We start from the raw sequence: 21,181 nt of genomic DNA, 5'->3' as shown, positions 1-21,181 counted from the left end.
TTCCTACCAGAGACATTCTAGAAGCTGCTACCTGGAGCTCAGTTCATACGTTCACCAAACATTACCATTTACCTCTCTTCTCTAAATCCAGAGCTGGCTTTGCCACTGCTGTCCTACAGGGCCTTATAGCTGCTCCTAATGCTGTATAAATCCATCCTCCCAACCATAGCTTTGGGAATCTACTCAAATGTAATGACTGCAACAGTGAAACACAAAGAACATAGTACAGTTGTGTACACTTACCATGTTCGAGTGTATTCACTGTTGCAGTCCTGGTTACCCACCCTCCAGCCCCCTCTTTTTCTCTTACTACACCTCTACTTTCCTTTACTATGCTTAAAAGCCTTTTTGGTGTATTTGCTTTTGTTTGGAGGTATATATTTTTTGTGTTTTAAATTATATATATATATATATATATATATATATATATATATATTTTGCTCCACATTTGGTGGGCACCTGACATCTGGGGCAAGAAAATCTGATGTAATGGCGTCGGCTGCATATTGTATACCCCTGACGACCTGACATCATGGAAGAAGGGACAGCAACCGACGCAGGACCCAAGACTTTGTTAATCAGGCCGACTGATGGCAACCTGCCAGCAGATTACCCGAATGTAATGACTGCAACAGTGAATACACTCGAGCATCTACATTTATGGTAAGTGTACACAACTGTACTTTCCTCATCTTGGCTTATGACCAGTCATCAGTCTTTTCCTGGACATTCTTAGTTGGTTGGTCTCCATTCTGCTCCTTTAGTGGAGTTTCGTACTTCTTCTCCTCCCATCTCTGGCATCACCGGAGCAGGAGATTTTAGGGAAAGGAAGTGTAAGAGGAAACACCTTGGGCTCCCCATAGGAGTGTCTGACAGAGCATACCCCAAGTCTAATGATGCCTCGTTTGCTGATCTATTGGAGTTGCTTCGGCAACATAGAGACTGGACCATTGAAGCTCCCTCTCTGGCGAGCAGTCAGTAGTTTTGAAGGCCTTCAGTGTGGGCCCATCCACACCTGAGGTGGTTCCCCCTCCGGATGCACTTATAGCCCTGGTGTCCCAGAGGGCATGGAAGAAATCCAACACAGTGGAGCCCATTCTCAAGAAGCTTAATAAAATTCTTGCAACCCCCAAGGACTGGAAACATTGGAGTAAGAGTCTGGCTGTTGATGCGATTGTGGTGGTGGTGGTGGCTGCCACCAAGAAGGAGACCTCTAAAGAGAGCTCTTCGGGCCATCCTCCGAATAAGGCATCTTAGGCTTTGGAACATTTAGGGAAGCACTCGTATGCTTCAGCAACGTTTGCTTTGAGGGCATTTAATTACTTATCACAACTGACCAGACTGCAAAGTGACCTGTTGTCTGAAGTGTCAAGGAAAGTTAAGATGCATTGGTCTCCTGAGATTCAAATGGCACTGGAGACTCATTTGTCTACCCTGCTATTTATCTCCATTGTGTCCATGGGGCTCATTTCTAATGCAGCTGATGGAGTATCCCGGGCAGCTGGTTCAGGCATTGCCAAGCGATGCCATGCTTGGTTGTGATTATGCAACTTTGGGATTGCTTCAAGTCATCCTCCATTAATACACCATTTGATGGCTCACCCTTGATCAGCCAAAAATTAAGGATACTGTAACTAAAAGTGAAAAAGAAGGGAAGAGGAATGCAGTTTGTCACCCCTCAACAAACCATTTCAAAGAATTGGAATGGGGTCAAACACCATTTTTTCCCTAGAAAGTCGCAGCAGTCTTCTCCGGATTCTCCTTCAGAGGATTCCTCCTAAGGCTGGGGGAGATCCTAATGGATGCCATCCATGGGGCAGGGGTGGTCTGCAGAATCAGAATTTCTGTGGTGCTTTCTCTGGCGGGCCTTATCAGTGACCCTGTAGGATTGCCCAACTGTTCTGCTCTGGAGGCAATCCGGGGTCTCATGGCTCTTCACTCAGAAGGTTAGGTGGCCATTGCCTCAGAGGCGTGTGTTAAGAGTTCTATCCAGAGACTACTCTATTCTTTTTTTAGAGACGCCAACGTTCCATCACAAACATCTCCCAGACATTCCACCGAATCCTGCTAACATGTACAGTTTATCCTTTGGTACATCTACCCAAGGTCCAAAGAGGATGCAGTCCCACTTTATTCATCTCTTATTTGGCCCATCTTTGAATGTACTTCCTGTTTTGGCTTGTACCTCTCTAAGAACCTAAACCAGCTCGAAAAACCTCTGTGTCTAGTCACTGAAAGGAGCTTAGGCCTTTGTTCGTTTAGACCAAAAATTGCATCTCTGGTATTGGTAGACATGGCTAGGTTTCTTAATCATCATCTTGCCATAAGCTTAGTTTGAACCTGTGAAATGTTGAACAGCTAGACTTGAAAGTCTGATAGTTAAGATGCTAGGATGAGTGCCAGTGTACAGTAATGAATGCTTGTTCAAATCTTGCACCTTTCAATTAGTAGTCATTGCATGAAGAATTCTTTCTCCAAATGTGCATCAGTCTTGGAGTTGAATGTAAATAGAGAAGGGTGTAGGGCACATAGCTTCTGCATGGTGTGTATCTGGGCAGGGGGAGTGCCCCCACGTAACGGATTTTAAAATATAATTTAGGTGTTACTTAAGACTTTTTTCATTTAGAATAACATTCATGCTGTGACAGCATTCAAGCAGTTCTTTTATGTCTCTTCAGTTTACCTCAGAATGGTAATTCTGAGTTTCTTCAGAAACTGGTAATTTTACCTCACGATCTGTTTACTTTTGTAAGTATGGAATAAGGAGTAAGGGTTGAGGGCACAGTGCATGCATTACCTAGGTGTGGAAACATGAGCCCAAGTGGGGAGTGCATTATAGCCACTGCACAAAAGGCAATCTTTGCACTATGTACCCCTCCCACCAAAGTGCATTGTTGCACTCATGAAATGGGGTCTGTAGACTTTTGAAGTTTGAATTTTATAGTTTGTAGTTTTGTATGATTGTTTTGTAGTATTCCTGTATGTGAAGTAGTTCCTTCACCCATTTTAAGTAATCGATTGCTATGCAGTGCTTTAACTTTTTAATAGCGTGAATTTTGATATGAAATTTTCAGGTTACTAATTTAAGGGACTTTTTTTGTCAAACTTTCGTGTGCTATTGCACAGTTCTGTTTGTAAACAGGTGGCAATGCCTCAGCAGTATGCCTTCATGTACTATAAACTTTGAGAGACAGTGAGCATTTTGGAGTTTGCTTAGTCACATTGAAGTAATTATTTTTCATCATAACATGAAGTTCAGTTTTGTGAGGCAGTCACAATCACAGCAGATTTATGAGCAATAGATTATTGTTGGGAAATGGGAAATACACCCCGGGGATCACTTCTGTGTCTCTGCTGGAGAGTGACACAGGAAAATAACTTTCTTGGGTGGCGTAAGCTATGGTACCTTGCTGGCTAGGCTTACGTAGGCCCTTGGGCCGATAGCCTAGTACCTGCCTATGAACCTATAAGAAATCATGTACATGATTTGGAACTAAGCAGTGCATTTAAATTTACAGTTACTCACAACTTTGGGCACTTGCTGTCTAGGTTGCATAAGTGAGTATAAATGGGTAGAGTTTAGGAACACATTGCTTTACAAACATGTATACTGTTGCCAGGTAACACAGTTTCAGAGATGTTCACGAAAGTAAACATTTTGGCAGAAACTCCAAGAATTGAAAGACCCATGTATGTAAGCTGTAATGCTTCACTTCCACCCATTGTTTTCCTTATGTCTGTTTGCTTGTTTCAGGCTCAAAGATATTCACAAGGGTAATAATTTTGTCTTAGAGGAACTGAAAAAGCCTCCTTTTGAAATGTTGGAATTTTTTTAATCTTTGGAAATTATCTTTATCAACAGTGATAACCAGGCAGGTTTCTGAGTTGCTGTTACTGATGAGTATTTAACTTTGCACTGTCTGCCATAAACATAGGCTTTCATTGTTGATTAGCCTTCCTTTCATGCCTAAAGTCGTGTCAGACATTACTTTCCTTCATTTTATTCCATCCTCAAAATTCTGGCAAGAGGGTTTTACATTTCCTGGATCTTCTGAAGCAGCTTTTCTTTTGCACAGAATAGGTTATACTTCCTAGTTGGCAAAGGGATAGTTCCCATCTGTTTATGTAGCCTTTAAATGTGTAGTTTCCATCTGTTTATGTAGTTGTCCTATGCATGCTCCCTTAGTGGAATTTCAGCTGATGTTTATGAAGTGGTGACCTGATCCTGCATTCGCATCTTGATGAGACTGGAGTGATAGGCATGTTGTTTTGTTACATGTGTGCTATTCAGAGTACTTTGGCAGGTGAGTTCTCTCCTTCCTTTGTGATATGCATAGCCTGGTGTACCTTCAGTCAGCTAAAAGCAGCCAAAAGATAGGGAATATGGAAAAATGATAGTGCAGTGCAGTGTTGTGACACTTTCTGCCATCATTACTGTCCCTTTTCTCTCCCTGCTTCCCCTGACTGATTGCCCAGCTTTCTTTTTTTTATATATGTAGCCTGTATTTTTTTTTTTTTTTTTTTTTTTTTACAGTGCCACGCAAGAGATTAGTATGGTTGTGGTGCTTACATAGTTTTCGAAGTTCTTTGCTCAAAAATCAGGAACAAAGCCAACAAAATAATGGAGGACAAAGGCCAAAAATTTAGAATTTTTTGTTAATATTACTGCAATTGACTTAAGTTAATAGAAAAGAGAGTTCTGAATCAGCATGTATGGAAAAATGTTCTTCTTTCGGCTTTTCCCTGTTAGGGGTCGCCACAGCGGAACTCCGGTCCGCTAATGATTGGCAGTAGATTTTTTTACGGGTGCCGAGGTGCCAGCTCGATGCCCAACCTTCAACGAAGGCATGCCCATTCTACGCATGTCTTTCGAACGCCACTCGACCGCGGGGAGGACATGCAGACTCCACACACAAGGAGCTACAGCCGAGAATCGAACGGGAGAACCTCTTGCTGTGAGGCAACAACGCTACCCCTGCACCACCGCGGCTTCATGTATGGAAAAATAAGAAGTGCAAAACTGATATCTAGAATTATCGGTGGACTATAAGCGTCTATATCACGTTATCGAAAGTTTACTTAATCGAATCACTAAAGGTAGAACTTTATTGATCGATTAAGTAAAACATCGAATAACATAAAAAAAAAACAAATTTTAAAAAAAAAACTAAATGGCGTAGGCAGGGGGGCAAGCCCCCTGCACCCCCTACTTAAATATACCAACTCTGAGACCACACTACATTGAGATAAACGGAAATCTCCCCTTACGGAGATTTCTGTTTATTTGCACGATGATCTTCACTTTCGATATTGTCGTGCAGACAGTATCAGACTCTATATTGTCAGCTTACGACAATGAGAAGTAGACCCGACTATAATACCCACATTTTTAAACCAGAAGATTGAGCATTTTATGATGCAGAGTGCAGAAATATGGGCAAATCACAGACAGTTTAGACCTGTGTTGGTATGGTTATACTATGGTTGTTTTGTGGCGCTGTAGATTGATGCATCTCACCTGCAAAGCTGTGTGTTTGGAGTAGAGGGTAGCTGTAATGCCTGAAGTGCACGTTGGTCTTGGCTTCAGTCATACAAGCAAGCAGTCCTTTGTAAACACAGTAATGTGCTAGGCATTGCTGGTTCTTACATTATCTTAAAATCTTTTCTGAGACTTGCCAGAAGCTGTAATTGGCGAAGGAGCATTTCTTTAGGTCACACTGAATCTTTTCTAAATGTCCTGGTTCAACAAAGATTGACTTTTTTGTCATTATAGATGGAGCAAGTCTGATTCTAATATTTGAACACTGCAACTAAAAAAGCATAAAGATTTAGACATGTGTTGCTTGCAATTAGCTGGTTAGCTGCCACCTAGTGGCAAGTAGGCCTGACATTACTTAGTTGTTAAGAGCTACAAAAAGACAGGAAAGCCTACCATTTGCAATTATGGTGAAAACCTCATGCGAATGTATTTTCTTCTGAGTTCACTTTGCTTAACTTTTACAGCTTCACTCCCTCTCACCGTGCACTTGTATTTCATATCATCAAATTTCTGTCCTTTGTTTTTGCCCATAATTTAATGGGCAGCTTTTATAAGTTGTAGTTAATTTCTGAGGTTCCAGTTCTTGCTTTTAAGGCTTACTGGTATTTCGCTCACAGATCTTTTCCTGCTGGCACCCATTCATTAAGATAGCAGCTGTTCTGTGGACTAATCTATACCACTGACTTCATCTGCATACATTTTATATTCAGAGATGGTTCACTGCCACAGTTCAGTATACCAAAAAATCAGTATAAATATTGTCCATATTAAGCATTGTGATATGGAGAACCAAGGAGTAAAAAATAAAAGTTAGTTTCCTGCTAAACTGATTACAGATCATGTACATCACTCAGCATTTTCTCATAAAAACCTACCGAGTTACATTCATGATTGTTAGTCCTTTTTTTTTTTCTCTGACTCCACAGAGACCATCAACCCCCCCTGTCTTCCCAGTATAACTCATTCATCTCTCAGAGATGTGAAATCCCACTGCCGTTTTTTTCTCTTCGGGACATTTGAATGCCAAGAATGGCGTTGTCATTCATGGCTGTGACCAAGAAGTGCCTAATTACCACAGCTATGATTGCTGCATAGCACTCATACTAATAGGATGCATGTGTGACTGACCCTGACAATACCACTATAGGCTGTAGTGTGTATGGTTGGCAGTCACTGTCATCCCTAACAGGACACATGTGGTACCTGATGGTAGGACGTGGGTACTAGTATTAATAGGATGCTCTGCTAGTACCTCCTTTTGTGCCTGAGCCACTAACTAAAGGTAGGCCACCTGGAACTTAGTCAAGATCTTTATCCCTCTGTACCATGGAACTGGAATTAAATGTCATTCTCATGTATGCAGCTCTGTATTTTATCACACTATGGAGACAAGCACATTAAGCGTGTTTTGAAGAAAGTAGAGCTAGTAAATACTGAGAATAAAAAGTGATAGAACAGTATGTGTTAAAACTAGCAGTAAACTGCGTGTTACTTCTGGCATCACAGATGAATTCAGGACTTAAGCACATAATCTGAGGGACAGTCTGTAGTTGTCAGACTTTTATGGTATTGGCTACAGTCCCGAGGTCACAATTATTTCTCAATATGCAATGCTGCCTTGCCTTTCAGTATGAAGGTAATTTGGTACGTTATGTGACAAGAAGAATGAATTATATGAAGTGTGAATCAGGTTTGTAAACAATGTGAAAGTCTGGCAGTTGGCTAACAAGATTAAAGCTGTTTGTTTGTGTCTTTCGGCTTTTCCCGGTTAGGGGTCGCCACAGCGAAACTCTGGTCCGCTAATGATTGGTAGTTGATTTTTACGTGCCGAGTTACCAGTCCTGACGCACAACCTTCAACGAAGGTATGCCCATTCACTCATGTCTCCATGCAGAAGACGCTCTAGCTGAGAATCGAACCAAACCGCGTCTTACTGTGAGGCGACAATGCTACCGCAACACCACCACCGCGGTAAGCTGTTAAATGGCTACTTCTGTGGTACATGATTTGATTCCCTCAGTCTTCCTTTGTCTCTGTGCAACCTTGAGCACATTACTTAACTAGATAATATTTTGGGGTAATTGGGAATTTGGGCTAGGCTTGAAAATGGTCTCCTGGACTGCATTACCTCATAAGTACCTATGAAATAGTTAAGACATTTTAAAGTACAGCAGTTCATATTTCTTAAAGTAATGCGACAAGTACATTTCATTTGTGTTATTACTGCATGCATATAGTTAAGTACAAGTAAACACAAGTGTTTAGTTTTCATTGTTTGGTTTCTTTCAGATCAAGTGTTTGGGTCGAATTTAGCTGAGCTGTGTAAAAGAGAGAATACTACCGTGCCAAAATTTGTGAAGTTGTGCTTGGAACATGTGGAAAAGCATGGTAAGTAACAGAAGTGTTTGATTATAAAAATAGAGCACTGAGACAACAAAACTGAGCGGAATTATCTGCAGTGCCTCCCCGTCTGGTTTGTCTGCATTTTTGTTTTCTGCTGCGAGGCATTCATGTTCTTAATTATTTCTCAGTAGAATAGATTTCTGCAGTGTTTTTTCTGCTTACGCTGAATTAGTACTGCAGATGCATGGACATAAAACTATGTGGTGTGGTGCAAAGGAAGTATATACAGTGTTTAAAAGTTTGTGTGTGTGTATATATATATATATATATATATATATATATATATATATATAAAATATACATTTATATATACATGTGTGTTTGTGCATACACACACCCAGCAAAAGTATATTTTTGCAACTTTTGACTTCTTTTCTGCTTTTAACTCTATTAGAGTGGTGCCATTCTTAAACAGGTTTGCAGTGTGTTTCCTTGACAGATGCCAGAAAAGCTTCATAGAAACTTCACACATGGGCGCAACAATCTCCAGAGAATATGTAAACACTAGAGTAACAATGGACACAAAAGCAGTGTGCAGGACACCAACCTAAGGACATTTTCTTTCACTGAAAAGCAGAAGAACATCATGCGACATCTGTGTGTTTGAGGAGGTAGCCAAGTAGCAGATGGGATGAGCTGAGTGGATGACAAAAGAATAGTTTGAGAGCTGGCAGGCATTCAGCAGCAGCACTGCCTCTCAATTCTTGAGTTGCAACAAGATCTCATACTGCTGAGGAGATGAGACTTGAGAAAATAATCACGTGATCAAAGAAGTATGAGGTGGTTCTCATTTAACTACAGATGACTAAGGAAGGCATTTGAAGAGTATAATGTTTGGAGGAATGTAGAAGACAGTGAAGTAATGTGAAATGGAGGTGGTCAGCCAGAGTAGGAGGGACAAGAAAGAAGTGAAGAACAAGCATGCTGTCTGTATACAGAGCTTACATTAAATGAAATGGAGGACAGGTGAATGGCTACATGCCTCCTCCTAAGTAGCATCACTTTGTGACCCCACTTGTGAGGAAACCTCATGATCTTCGTGTTTCAGTGTTGCAGTCATTACATTTGCATTATATGCCTGCAGGTAGCCCTCAGCCGGCCTGAATACCAGAGTCTTGGATTCCTGCGTCGGATGCTGTCCCTTCTTCCATGATGTCAGGGGTATAAAACATGCAGCCGACGCCATTACATCAGTCTTTCTTGCTGCACGGTGCCCGAAGCAGAAGCAGTTCGCAAGTGCCGGTCAGCCGACTCCTGAAATTTTCGTTTTCCAGTTTCAGAACTGAATTCTTTGAAAAAAACTAAGTATCCCGTTGGCGATCCTTTTTCTTGCTCTTAACCGATGTCAGTAAAAGTTAACAATTGTCTTACCTGTGGAAAGCAAATACCTCATAAAGATTTTCATTCGTACTGCATTCCTTGCTTAAGCCCAGACCACAACGTCCCTCGCTGTCGGTTTTGTGCCTTATTCAACCCCAGAACTATTTGTCGTTGGTCTATTTTCGCAGCAAATTCTTTTGGCACTAAAAAGTAAGGATAAAGACAGAGACAGACCGCATACGTCCAAAACTGCCGACAACCCTTCCGTTAAACTAGTCGCCAGTTTGCCGGTACTCAGTGAGGTGCTTTTGCAGCCCCTGAGACCCACTACTTCAGATTCGCAGGCCTCTACTGAGACCCATTTGGAGTCCGGTATGCCCCGAGATACTTCGACTATGGAACCTGCAGATGTCTCTACCTTGGATGGGTCCGGAGCCGCTGTGCAGGCACTGGCTTCTGAGGGTGTATTCAGGCCTAGAGATTTGCATTTTAAACCAACGCCATCTTCTTCATCAAGACCTAAAACTCGACCCATGACTGGAAAACTGACGTCCAAACCGCATGGTCAGGCCCATATGCCTAAAAAACAAATGCTTAGAATGGCTGAAGACCTTATTACTTTAATTAGGGAAAGCCAGCCTTCCCCCTCTAAGAGACCTAGAACTGATTTTCCTTCTGATTCTTCTGATCAGGATTCTGAAATTTCTGTTTCTTCTGATTACCAGGATTTGCCCTTATCTACCTATGAAGATTCTTATGCAGAGGATTTCATTCCCTCTGCTTCCCCTCCAGAAGATTTTTCTTTTGGTGGTGAAACCTTGCACACTCTTAGGGAGCATTTCCGCTGGGAAAGCCAGGATTGACTCCAAAAAGAGGCTTGGGGAATTCTTACTACTTCCTCAACACAGGCCTTTAGCTATCCCTCCTGTTCTGGACATTATAGATGATACCTTCTTGGAATCTAGCCTGGCCCCAGACACCATACCTCCAGCTCCCAGAAAACCTGACAGGTATTACAGAGTACCTGACTCTCACATGTTTCTCTTTAAGAATCCTACTGCGGATCCAGAGACCATTTCCCAAGGACCAAAGGGCATTAAGGCTACTGATAGAGATTCCAGGGCCTTGGACAGATGGGGTAAGAAGGTATACACTTCTGCTACTTTGGCCATTAGGGCCTTAAATTGCCAGTTTCATATGTTAAAGTATCAGCAGCATATTATGGGAATACTTAAACATAAAATTATGTTGATTCCTGACTTTGCTGAGCATAAAGAATTAATTTAATGCATTCTGCTGAACAAGTTGGTAAACATACTTTCCAATGTGGTTTTGACTCTTTAGAAACATCTTGCAGGGCTGCTGTCACTGGGTCTGTACTTAGAAGACATGATTGGCTTAAGGAGCAAAACTTGCCAGATCATGCTAAAGCTATATTACTGGATGCGCCCTTAACCCAAGACCGCCTGTTTGGCAACAAAGCAGAATAAGTCCTTAAAAAGATGGAGGAAAAAACTAAATCTATGCAAACTGTTAAAGATTTCCTGCAAGTACAGCCTCCCAGATTTAGTAGGCATTGGCCTTCTAAGAATTGGTCCTCTCCAGTCTCTTCCAGGCCTTTTTAGTCCAAACCCAGGAAGAGCAGACCACCTAGGTTACAGTCTCAGGCTACACACAGGCCTAAGCAGTGGGGCGCTCCCGCCACTAAAGCTGGAAGTAGTAAGACACCCCCTATGGAAAAATGTCACAATGACTTAACCCTTTCAAGCTCTGCTCAACTGCCTGCTCCCTTAGGAGGAAAGCTCGCCCTGCATGCAAAAAACTGGGAACTCATTACCCAGGACAAATGGGTTTTAAATATAGTTTTCCAAGGATACAGATTCTACTTCCACACCTTACCAACCCCAAACTGTTGGCCAGACCTACCCCCAAATCAGTGAGCAGAGGTGCAACAGCAGGTTCTCTCTCTTGTATCAGGGCTATTCAACCTTGCCCAGCAGAAGAAAGGGGACAAGGTTTTTACTCAGGACTTTTCCTGGTACCCAGAAAAGACAGCTCCTGGCATCCTATCCTGGACCTCTCTATTCTAAACACCTTTTTGGTAATCCCAAAATTCAAAGTGCTAACACTTCAACAGCTGCTTCCTATGCTAGGCAAAGATGCCTGGTTGGCAGCCTTAGACTTAAAGGAAGCTTACCTGCACATTCCTATAAGGGAATCTTGCAGGAAATACCTACGCTTCAGAGCAGGCTCCATGCACTATCAGTACTCTGCACTTCCCTTTGGCTTATTTATTGCGCCCAAGGTATTCACAAAGTGTCTAGCTCCAGCCATTGCATTTTGCAGGCAGAGAAATATTCAAATATACCCATACCTGGACAATTGTCTAATTCAGGCAGAAAGCCAGGACATGCTATTAAAACATCTGGCATTTGTAAAGAAACTTCTAACCTCGCTGGGGTACACCATAAACGAAAAGAAATGTCATCTGGTACCCTGCCAACAGATTGTATTCTTGGGAGCAAGCTTGAACACAACTTCCCAGATGGCTTACCTCACGCCAGAGAAGCCTACTTCAAACTACTGGCCACAAAGACCCAGCTATCTGCAAGAAAAATTTTACAAGCCCTGGAGTTCATGGCCTCTTGCATTCTACTAATTCCATATCCAAGACTGCATATGAGGAAACTACAATGGTATCTAAAAAGCCTATGGTGTCAACATTCTCAGGACCTGGAATCAATGATGCCTATCATTCCTTGTATAAAGACAGAGTTCCTTTGGTGGGAAGAGGCCTGCCTCCTCAACAAGGGGCTCCCTTTCAGTCTACCCCCTGCCGCCCAAACCCTAACAGACGCATCAGACTATGCATGGAGAGCTCACTTGGCAGGGCAGTGCATTCAGGGCAAATGGATCCCGAGTCAGATGCACCTGCATATCAGCCAAAAAGAAATGTTAGCTGTACAGAATTCCCTGACAGCCTTCAAGGACCACATCCTTCCAGGACAGTTATTGGTAAAGACGGACAACACCACAGTTATGTGGTACATAAACAAATAGGGGGGAACCCACTCTTACCCCCTCTGAAGACGAGCCATGGCTCTGTGGAGCACAGCCTTGAGCTACCAAGTGCACCAACAAGCTCAGTTCTTGCCAGGCAAGCTAAATTCACTGGCAGACGACCTAAGCAGAAATCTCCTGGACCCACACAAATGGAAACTGGAACTAAAAATATTCAACCTCTTGAGGAACAAATGGGGGACTCCAGAGATAGACCTGTTTGCCTCCCCTAGAAATACCAATTGGACAAATTCTGCACAAGGACTCCCCACAATCAAACTTGGAAAGTGGATGCCATGTCCTTTACCTGGGAAAGCCTCTCGGTTTATGCCTTTTCCACTCTGCCTCTCCTCTCGAAGGTCCTGCTAAAGATCAAACGGGACAAACCAAGGACAATTCTTATTGTACCAGGCGGGCCTCACCAGCACTGGTACCCCCTCTTGCGCAGCATGATACTGCTGGATCCATGGCACCTACCTCAGACACCTTCCCTGCTGTCCCAGCAGGCGGGCCAGATCTGCACGCTCAGCTTCAAATCCTGAACCTCGCAGCCTGGCTAATTCCTTGAGCTCTCCAATAGAATCCCTCAGTAAGCAGGTGCTAGAGGTCATTCTGGAAGCAAGGAGACCTGGTACTAGAAAATCCTATGCTGAAAAGTGGAAAAGATACTGTTCCTGGAGCTAGACACAGGCTATGGGCACTACGGTGCCCAGTTTACCTCATATTCTTCAGTACTTAAAAGAAATGCTCCACAAGGGCCTATCCTTCTTGTCAATTAAAATTCATGCCTCTGCAATTATAGCACATTGCAATACTGAACCACCCCTCTCCTCTCATCACCTGTTAAATCAATTCCTCAGAGGGGCTAAAAATTTAAGACCCCCCCTAAGGCGAGCCCCTACTCCAGCCTGGGACCTTAACTTTGTATTGGAAAAGCTCACTCTCCCTCCATTTGAACCAGCTGCAACTGCAGGGTTGAAATTCCTTTCTTGAAAAACAGCCTTCCTTCCAGCCATCACTTCAGCAAGAAGAGTGAATTACAGGCCCTCATGGCAATGGAGCCCTTCATTATTTTCCATGCAGACAGGGTTTCCCTCAGGACCAATCCTTCCTTTATGCCCAAGGTGGCGTCTAGTGTGGCCCTAAATCAGTCCATTCATGTGCCTACCTTTTTTCCTAATGCACAAAACAAAGGAGAACAAATTCTGCACTCTTTGGACATGCACAGACAACTTAGATTTTATTTGGACAGGACTAAGCCTTTCAGAAAATCTGAGCAGCTGTTAGTTGGCTTTGCTGCAGGGGCAGATTGGATGGCCATTTCAAAGCAAACCATTTCTAAATGGATAGCCCATTGCATTTATTTCTGCTATAAGCACCATGGAAAACCTACCCCATATGGGGATACGATCACATTCCAGCAGGGCTGCATCTACCTCTACAGCCTTTCTCAGGGGGGTCCCTGCCAGGGACATCCTAGAAGCTGCTACCTGGAGCTCTGTTCATACATTCACCAAGCATTACCACATGCCTATATTTTCTAAATCCAGAGCTGGTATTGCCTCTGCAGTATTGCAGGACTTAATAGCTGGTCCTTTTGCTCTCTAACTTCCTCCTTCCTTCCTTAGCTTTGGGAATCTACCCAAATGTAATGACTGCAACAGTGAAACACGAAGAACATAGTACAGTTGTGTACACTTACCATAAATGTAGATGTTCGAGTGTATTCACAGTGCAGTCCTGGTTACCCTCCCTCCAGCCCCCTGACTTCTCTTGGCTCTATCTTTCCTTCTTGTTTGGTGTATTTGCTTTTTGTTGGAGGTGTAACATAACATATAATTGCTTCCCATTATGGGGACACCTAATATCTGGGGCAAGAAAAACTGATGTAATGGTGTCAGCTGCATGTTTTATACCCCTGACGACTTGACATCATGGAAGAAGGGACGGCATCCGACGCAGGAATCCAAGACTCTAGTATTCAGGCTGGCTGAGGGCTACCTGCAGGCAGATAACCCAAATGTAATGACTGCAACAGTGAATACACTGGAACATCTACATTTATGGTAAGAGTACACAACTGTACTTTTTTTCTTCCTAGTACAGCTTCTATTCCTCTGAGCGCTGTAGAAGTATTTTCTTTAGTCAGGATTTAGCTTTTCCAGCATACCTCCCCTCCGCTCCAGTGTCTTGTTTATTGTTTGACATAACCAAGCCACACTCCCCCTACTTAGTTTGATGTGCAGCTTCACAGTACAGCATAACAGTATCACACCATGTTTTGTTGTGCAACTTTAAGTGACAGTGCAGTATGTCTGTATTTAAATTATGGTAAGATTTTAGACTGCACATAATATAACCTAGAAACTTTAAGGTTGTACCTTTAAATTCCATGCTTTAAAGTGCCTGTATCACATTTATTGGCTTTATGTCTGTGTTCACCACATTTAATGACTATTTTTGATGGATTGAAAAAGATTGATTGCCAGGTAGAAGAATTTAGTAAAGCTTTTTGTTTCAAATATAACTACAGGCTAAAGTTCTAGAGTACTCAACATGTAAATGAATGTGTAAGCAGTGTTATTTCAGAAACCATCACTCTGTCTAAGCTCCTGAAGTGCTTTGTAAGAGGCATTGTGCTGATGGCTGTGGATGTGTAAATTGAGCAGAGATGGTGGAGATAATGCAACTGGACCCCAGCAAAGCAGATGCAGTATGAGTTGTTCCTGATGAAAAGGAAAGCAGCTCTCAGGGCTAGCATGTGTGGCAGGAAGTAAAGTGAATGGATATCTTCGATATCATTAAGAAGCAGTTAAAGCCGGCTGATTGGCTGAATAGTGCGATTACTTTTCTGAAGGAAAACAGTATATACATTTGTATTAACCTGCAAGATCTGAATAAAGTGAAATAAGTTTTCTCACTAATGCCATATTCTCATTTTTCAGTACTAAATTCAAACTGTTTTTTCTTGTCGATAAAGATAAACAAGGCAAATCCTAAATTGTTCGCATTTAATATGCCATTAGAAAAGTAAAGATTCCTTAGATTTATGATTGGCATTTCTTTGGTACTGGAGGTATTTCAAAGAGTAGTTTCCCAAGTAATTGAAGGCTTGGAAGATGTAAACATAATTGATGATATTTTAATGCACATCAGACATGAATAATGATGTTCCTCCCTAACCCCACTCAACTGCAACCTGTACATTTGGATGGGGAACAGGTATTCCATCTTGGTTTGGCACCTGTCTCTCTAATGGACATAGGCAGCCTGTAAATAGTTAATTTCCCAGGCCCTTACTTCTAAATGCGTCATCTCCCAAGCCCTGATTACACTTATCAAGGGTACAAGAACTTGTCAGAGATTTGGGATGTGTGGTTAGACTTAAAAAGACCCGTGTGGTCATTAGCCTAGTAAACACCTATGAACCAATAGCATGAGAACAAACTGAGATAACTGCTTAATACATTGATCATAATTTCAAGTTAAGTAAGAGCAAATGTAGGATACTGCGATAGTTTTAAAGTACATGGGTTTTATTCTAGCATCAGAGGGATGGAAGCCTAATGGAGGAAAAAACAGTTGCAGGTAGGATGAGTTAAGTGTCTGAGAAAGAGTAGATGCCAAAATCAGAAGAGAAACCTTAATTACATGGTTTCCTGGAACAGTAGTGTGTTGCAATTTTTTTACTTAATGTATTTTAGAAGAATTTACCTCTGAGAAAGCTGTTAGAGCTGTAACCAGGAAAATGGGATTTAAAGTGCTTAAGAAGCTAGTTAAAAATGCTCCTATGCGAGAATGCTGTGATATAACTAAGTATGCTGCAAGTAGTCACCAGTCAGAACTGTACAGGGACTGTGATCTGCAAAAGAATTGAGTAGTTTGCTTCAGATGAAGACATTTCCAGATGCACAAAATAAATGTACTCAAAAAAGGAAATGTTATCAACAGTATGTGGATATGAAAAATTCCAAGACTGTGTGTTTGGCAAAAACAATGATTTGGGAATGTACCACAATATTTAGGCCATCGTTATACAGCATACCTTGAACATTAAGGATTCTGATACTTAATTTATAGATGTATTAACCTGAAAGTGAAATAAAGACCAAATAAAGTATAAATAACAAATATGTTGACCGTGGTGTAATTTGCTGACAGTAAATGAAGAATTGCTAGAAAAAGAACTAGAGATTCTTTGGTTAATTTCTCAATTACCCTGTGACATAGGAAAACGTAAAAGAATCTTGCATTGATGCTAGCTGGGAAACGCAGTTAGTGAAAGAAGTTACATTGAACATGCTGGCCTGAGCAAAAGTCATCAGTAAAGGAAAGAACTTCATTCTTGTTTTTCTTTCAGATAAGAAATGAGTTAATCTAGGGCGTAATGTTCAACACTGACAAAAAATAGTTTGCAGTCAACTGAGAAGGCAAATGCTTGATATGATTCAGGAATCACATCAGTAATAATAAAGTTTGAAGTAAGAGCAAGAGGTACAGCCTTAACATGACACTGGATCAGATCTGGGAATACTAATGTGTGAGGAAAAAACAGGAGCTGTAATGTACTGAATAGGACTGCTGAATCAAACTTAATAAGTAATTCAGAGTTGTATCATGTGCAGTGCATACTTTAGTAAACGTCCAAAGAAGATGATAGTAGCATGGCCGGCACTAATTTATTCTAGTTCAAAGAAGCCATATTATGTTGTATGAAGTATAGACTATTGTTCCAAATTCCCTGAAATAAACAAATTGTCAGGCACAATAAGTCTAAGCATAGATGTAATTAATGTTTAAGAACTCAGTCTGTATTCTTGATCCAGGGTAACTGATTTTATCTCGTTTGACAGAAGGGTCCACAGCACAAGTCGAATTCAAAATATTTTTGCATGTGTAGGAATTCAGACATATAGTGACCTATAAATACTATCCAAATTTAAAGGGCAAAGTGGAGATAGTTTTACCTAGCAACATATGAGGCTATCTTCATCCACCAAAGGGAGGTTACTGTATTGTGCTTGAATATATATGTTCTTTTTCTCCAGATTTTTCTTACTCTGTTGTCTGCTCCATCTCTGGACTCCATAAAACAAAGATTGTTTTGTACTATAAAGTAGGTACATTTCTGCTGCATTCCAGTACAAAATGTTTTGCTGCTGCTTCTATCAAGCTTCCATTGTGTACAAGTAGTGTCTTTGTTGACATACTATTTGACTTGGAAATGTCACTTTCTCTCATTTCAGTCTTTATTTGAAGTCCAAAAAAAAAAAAAAAAAACTTTCCAAGTCGTCATAGAGTTCCTTTTCATTCATAGAAACTCGTCGTATGCAAGAACATGTATTAATAACCCTACATGGCGGCTAGTGCCAAAAAAGTGTTAATTGGGCCTCTTGGTTTTCTATAAAACTTGTGTGCATTTTGCTGTCTGCTGCCCTATTTAAAGTGACATATGAAAAAGAATCTTTTCTTTTCCATGTTGAGCTCTAAATTGTAAGCCAGATCATTTGTAGTTAAGATGGTCAAAAAAGACCTGAAGTAGTCTTTACTTCACTTATAAATATCAAATTGTCTGTATACCTAGTGTAAAAGATTACTGTTTGTTTAAAGTGGTCATTATTGAACATGTATATTAATTTTCTGACATTCTTAAGTAAGCTTCTGTACTCTGTTTTTGGAGGAAAAATCTGCATTAAAAAGAACGATGATTTGTTAGTGCTTCCTTTATCAGATTGTCTCATTTCCTCCCCTTTATTTCCTTCTTGCCTCCCACTTTCCTCTGTGCCCTATCTAACTGTAGATGTTTTTTATATTTATGGTTACTCAGAAAATTCCTGAAATCCCATTTTCTCTTTAGTGTTTGTACGTAGTGTCATGTCTTTAATATACCAGATTCCTTCACCTTTAACTGGAATAGTTCCTCTACCATTTTGCCTATGTATAATTAATGCTAGTTACAACTGGTTGCCCTAGGGGTTTTGCAATACTCTTGTGTGTTAGCTAGTACGTAAAGTACAGGAATGTTGGGCTACATATTGAATAATTATTCAACCTGGATTTCTCTCAGAAAATTCTGTTCTATACAATTCACTAACAATTTCAAAAGCTTTTCTTTATATTTTTGTAATGGATTCAATCCTATTTTGTCATACTTTATTGGATTCTGTTATATATCTTAACATAATATTTGTTTCTTTAATACCAGGTTTTACACATGCGCACACACACACACACACACACACACACACACACACACACACACACACACACACACACACACACACACACTTTTGTGTGAGGGCTAAAAAACACCATTTAGCTTTGGCACTGCTTTAACTGGCTTCCACTCTGTTCATGTTACACTACAATGAGCAAAACCTTGTAAGATAGTTGTTTGCTTTCTTGCTTTATCATATCTTCACCAGTTACTTCCTATGCTAAGCAAGGATGCCTGGTTGGCAGCACTGGATTTAAGAGAGTCCTACCTGCACATCCCAATCAGGGAGTCTTGCAGACGATACCTACGCTTCAAAGCAGGCTACATGCACTATCAGTTCTCTGCACTGCCCTTTGGCTTATCTACTGCGCCCAGGGTATTCACAAAGTGCCTAGCCCCAGTCATTGCATTTGGCAGGCAAAGAAATATTCAAATATACCCATACCTGGACGATTGTCTAATTCAGGCAGAAAGCCAGGAAATACTTTTGAATCATCTGGCATTTGTATAAAAGGTGCTAACTTGTCTGGGGTACACCATAAATGAAAAGAAATCACATCTGGTACACTGTCAACAAATTATATTCCTGGGAGCAAGCTTGAACACAGCTTCCCAGATGGCTTTCCTCACGCCAGAGAAACAAATTAATTTGACAGCTTACTTCAAACTAATGGCCACAAAAAACTGCTATCTGCAAGGCAAATACTGCAAGTCTTGGGGTTCATGGCCTCCTGCATTCTACTAATTCCATATGCAAGACTGCATATGAGAAAACTACAATGGTATCTAAAAGGCCTGTGGTGTCAACATTCTCAGGAGCTAGAAGCAATGATCCCTATCATACCTTGCCTGCAGTTAGAGTTCCTTTGGTGGGCAGAGGCCTGCCACCAAAACAAGGGACTACCATTCACTCTACCCCCTGCCACCCAAACCCTAACAATAGACGCATCAGACTATGCATGGGGGGGCTCACCTAGCAGGGAAGTGCATTCAGGGCCAATGGAACCCAAGCCAAATGCACCTGCATATCAATCAAAAAGAAATGTTAGCTGGACAGAATGCTCTGACAGCCTTAAAGGACCACATTCTTCCAGGACAATTAATGGTAAGGACGGACAACACCACTGTTATGTGGTACATAAACAAGCAGGGAGGGTACCCACTCTTACCCCCTCTGCAGACCTAGCCATGGCTCTGTGGAACACAGCCTTGAGCTACCAAGTGCATCTACAGGCTCAATTCCTGCCAGGAAAACTAAATACACTGGCAGACGAACTCAGCAGAAACCTCATGGACCCACACGAGTGGAAACTGGAACCAAGGATTTTCAACATGTTGATAAACAAATGGGAGAGTCCAGCTATAGACCTGTTTGCCTCCCCCAGAACTACCAATTGGACAAATTCTGCACAAGGACTCCCCCACAAACAAGAATGGAAAATGGATGCTCTGTCCTTCAGCTGGAAAAATCTATCAGTTTATGCCTTTCCCCCTCTGCCTCTTCTCTCCAAGGTACTACTAAAGATCAGACAGGGCAAACTAAGGACGATACTGATTGCACCAGACTGGTCATGCCAACACTGGTACCCCCTCTTGCGCAGTTTGTCACTGCTGGCTCCATGGCACCTGCCTCAGACCCCTACCCTGCTGTCACAGCAGGAGAGCCAGATTATGTACCCTCAGCTTCAAACTCTGAATCTGGCAGCCTGGCTAATTACCTAATCTCTCCGTTACCATCCCTCAGTAAACAAGTGTCGGATGTCATTTTGGAGGCAAGGAGGCCTAGTACTAGAAAATCTTATGCTGAAAAATGGAAAAGATTCTGTGCCTGGAACCAAACTCAAGGGTTGGGCACAGCAGCACCCAATTTACCTCAGATTCTTCAATACTTAACTGAGATGCTTCACAAGGGTCTGTCCTTTTCCTCCATCAAAATTCATGCCTCAGCCATTTCAGCTCATTACAACACAGAACCACCCCTCTTCTCTCATCCACTGCTCAAGCAGTTCCTCAGAGGAGCCAAAAACTTAAGACCACCCAGGAGAGCCCCAACTCCAGCCTGGGACCTTAACTTTGTATTGGAAAAACTCACTCTTCCTCCTCTTGAGCCAGCTGCAAGTGCAGAGTTAAAATTTCTTTCTTGGAAAACAGCCTTCCTTTTAGCAATTACTTCAGCAAGAAGGGTATCTGAACTACAGGCCCTTATGGCAGTGGAGCCTTTCATCATCTTTCATGCGGACAGGGTGTTCCTCAGGACCAATCCCTCCTTCATGCCCAAGGTGGTACCCAGTTTGGCTCTTAATCAGTCCATTCAATTGCCAACCTTCTTTTCTAATCCTCGGAACAAAGGGGAACAGATACTGCACTCCTTAGATGTGCACAGACAACTTAGGTGTGCACAGACAACTTAGATTTTACTTGGACAGGACTAAACCTCAAAGGAAATCTGAACAACTGCTGGTGGCATTTGCTGCATGGGCAGAGGGGAAGGCTATTTCAAAGCAAACCATTTCTAAATGGATAGGCCATTGCATTCATTTCTGCTATAAGCACCATGGAAAACCTATCCCACAGGGGATTAGACCCCATTCAACCAAGGCTGCATCTACCTCTACAACCTTTCTCAGAGGTGTACCTACGAG

The 21,181-nt window shown here is 41.8% G+C and overlaps 1 protein-coding gene across 9 annotated transcripts in view; it reads left to right on the top strand.

The window, feature by feature from the left end:
- ARHGAP12 (Rho GTPase activating protein 12) overlaps window positions 1-21,181 on the top strand; it is a 1,910,410-nt gene that overhangs the window by 1,726,835 nt on the left and 162,394 nt on the right. For all 9 annotated transcript variants that reach the window (XM_044066697.1, XM_044066699.1, XM_044066698.1 and 6 more), the window contains one exon: window positions 7,829-7,927. In XM_044066697.1, coding sequence (XP_043922632.1) covers window positions 7,829-7,927 — 99 coding nt within the window. The remainder of the gene's footprint in view (window positions 1-7,828; window positions 7,928-21,181) is intronic.

Source organism: Protopterus annectens, chromosome 3.part1 (assembly GCF_019279795.1).
Source record: "Protopterus annectens isolate FY-2018-M chromosome 3.part1, PAN1.0, whole genome shotgun sequence".
In the NCBI taxonomy this organism is placed as follows: Eukaryota; Metazoa; Chordata; order Ceratodontiformes; family Protopteridae; genus Protopterus; species Protopterus annectens.
Note: the sequence above shows the minus strand (reverse complement) of the source record. Positions and strands in the feature narration are given on the sequence as shown.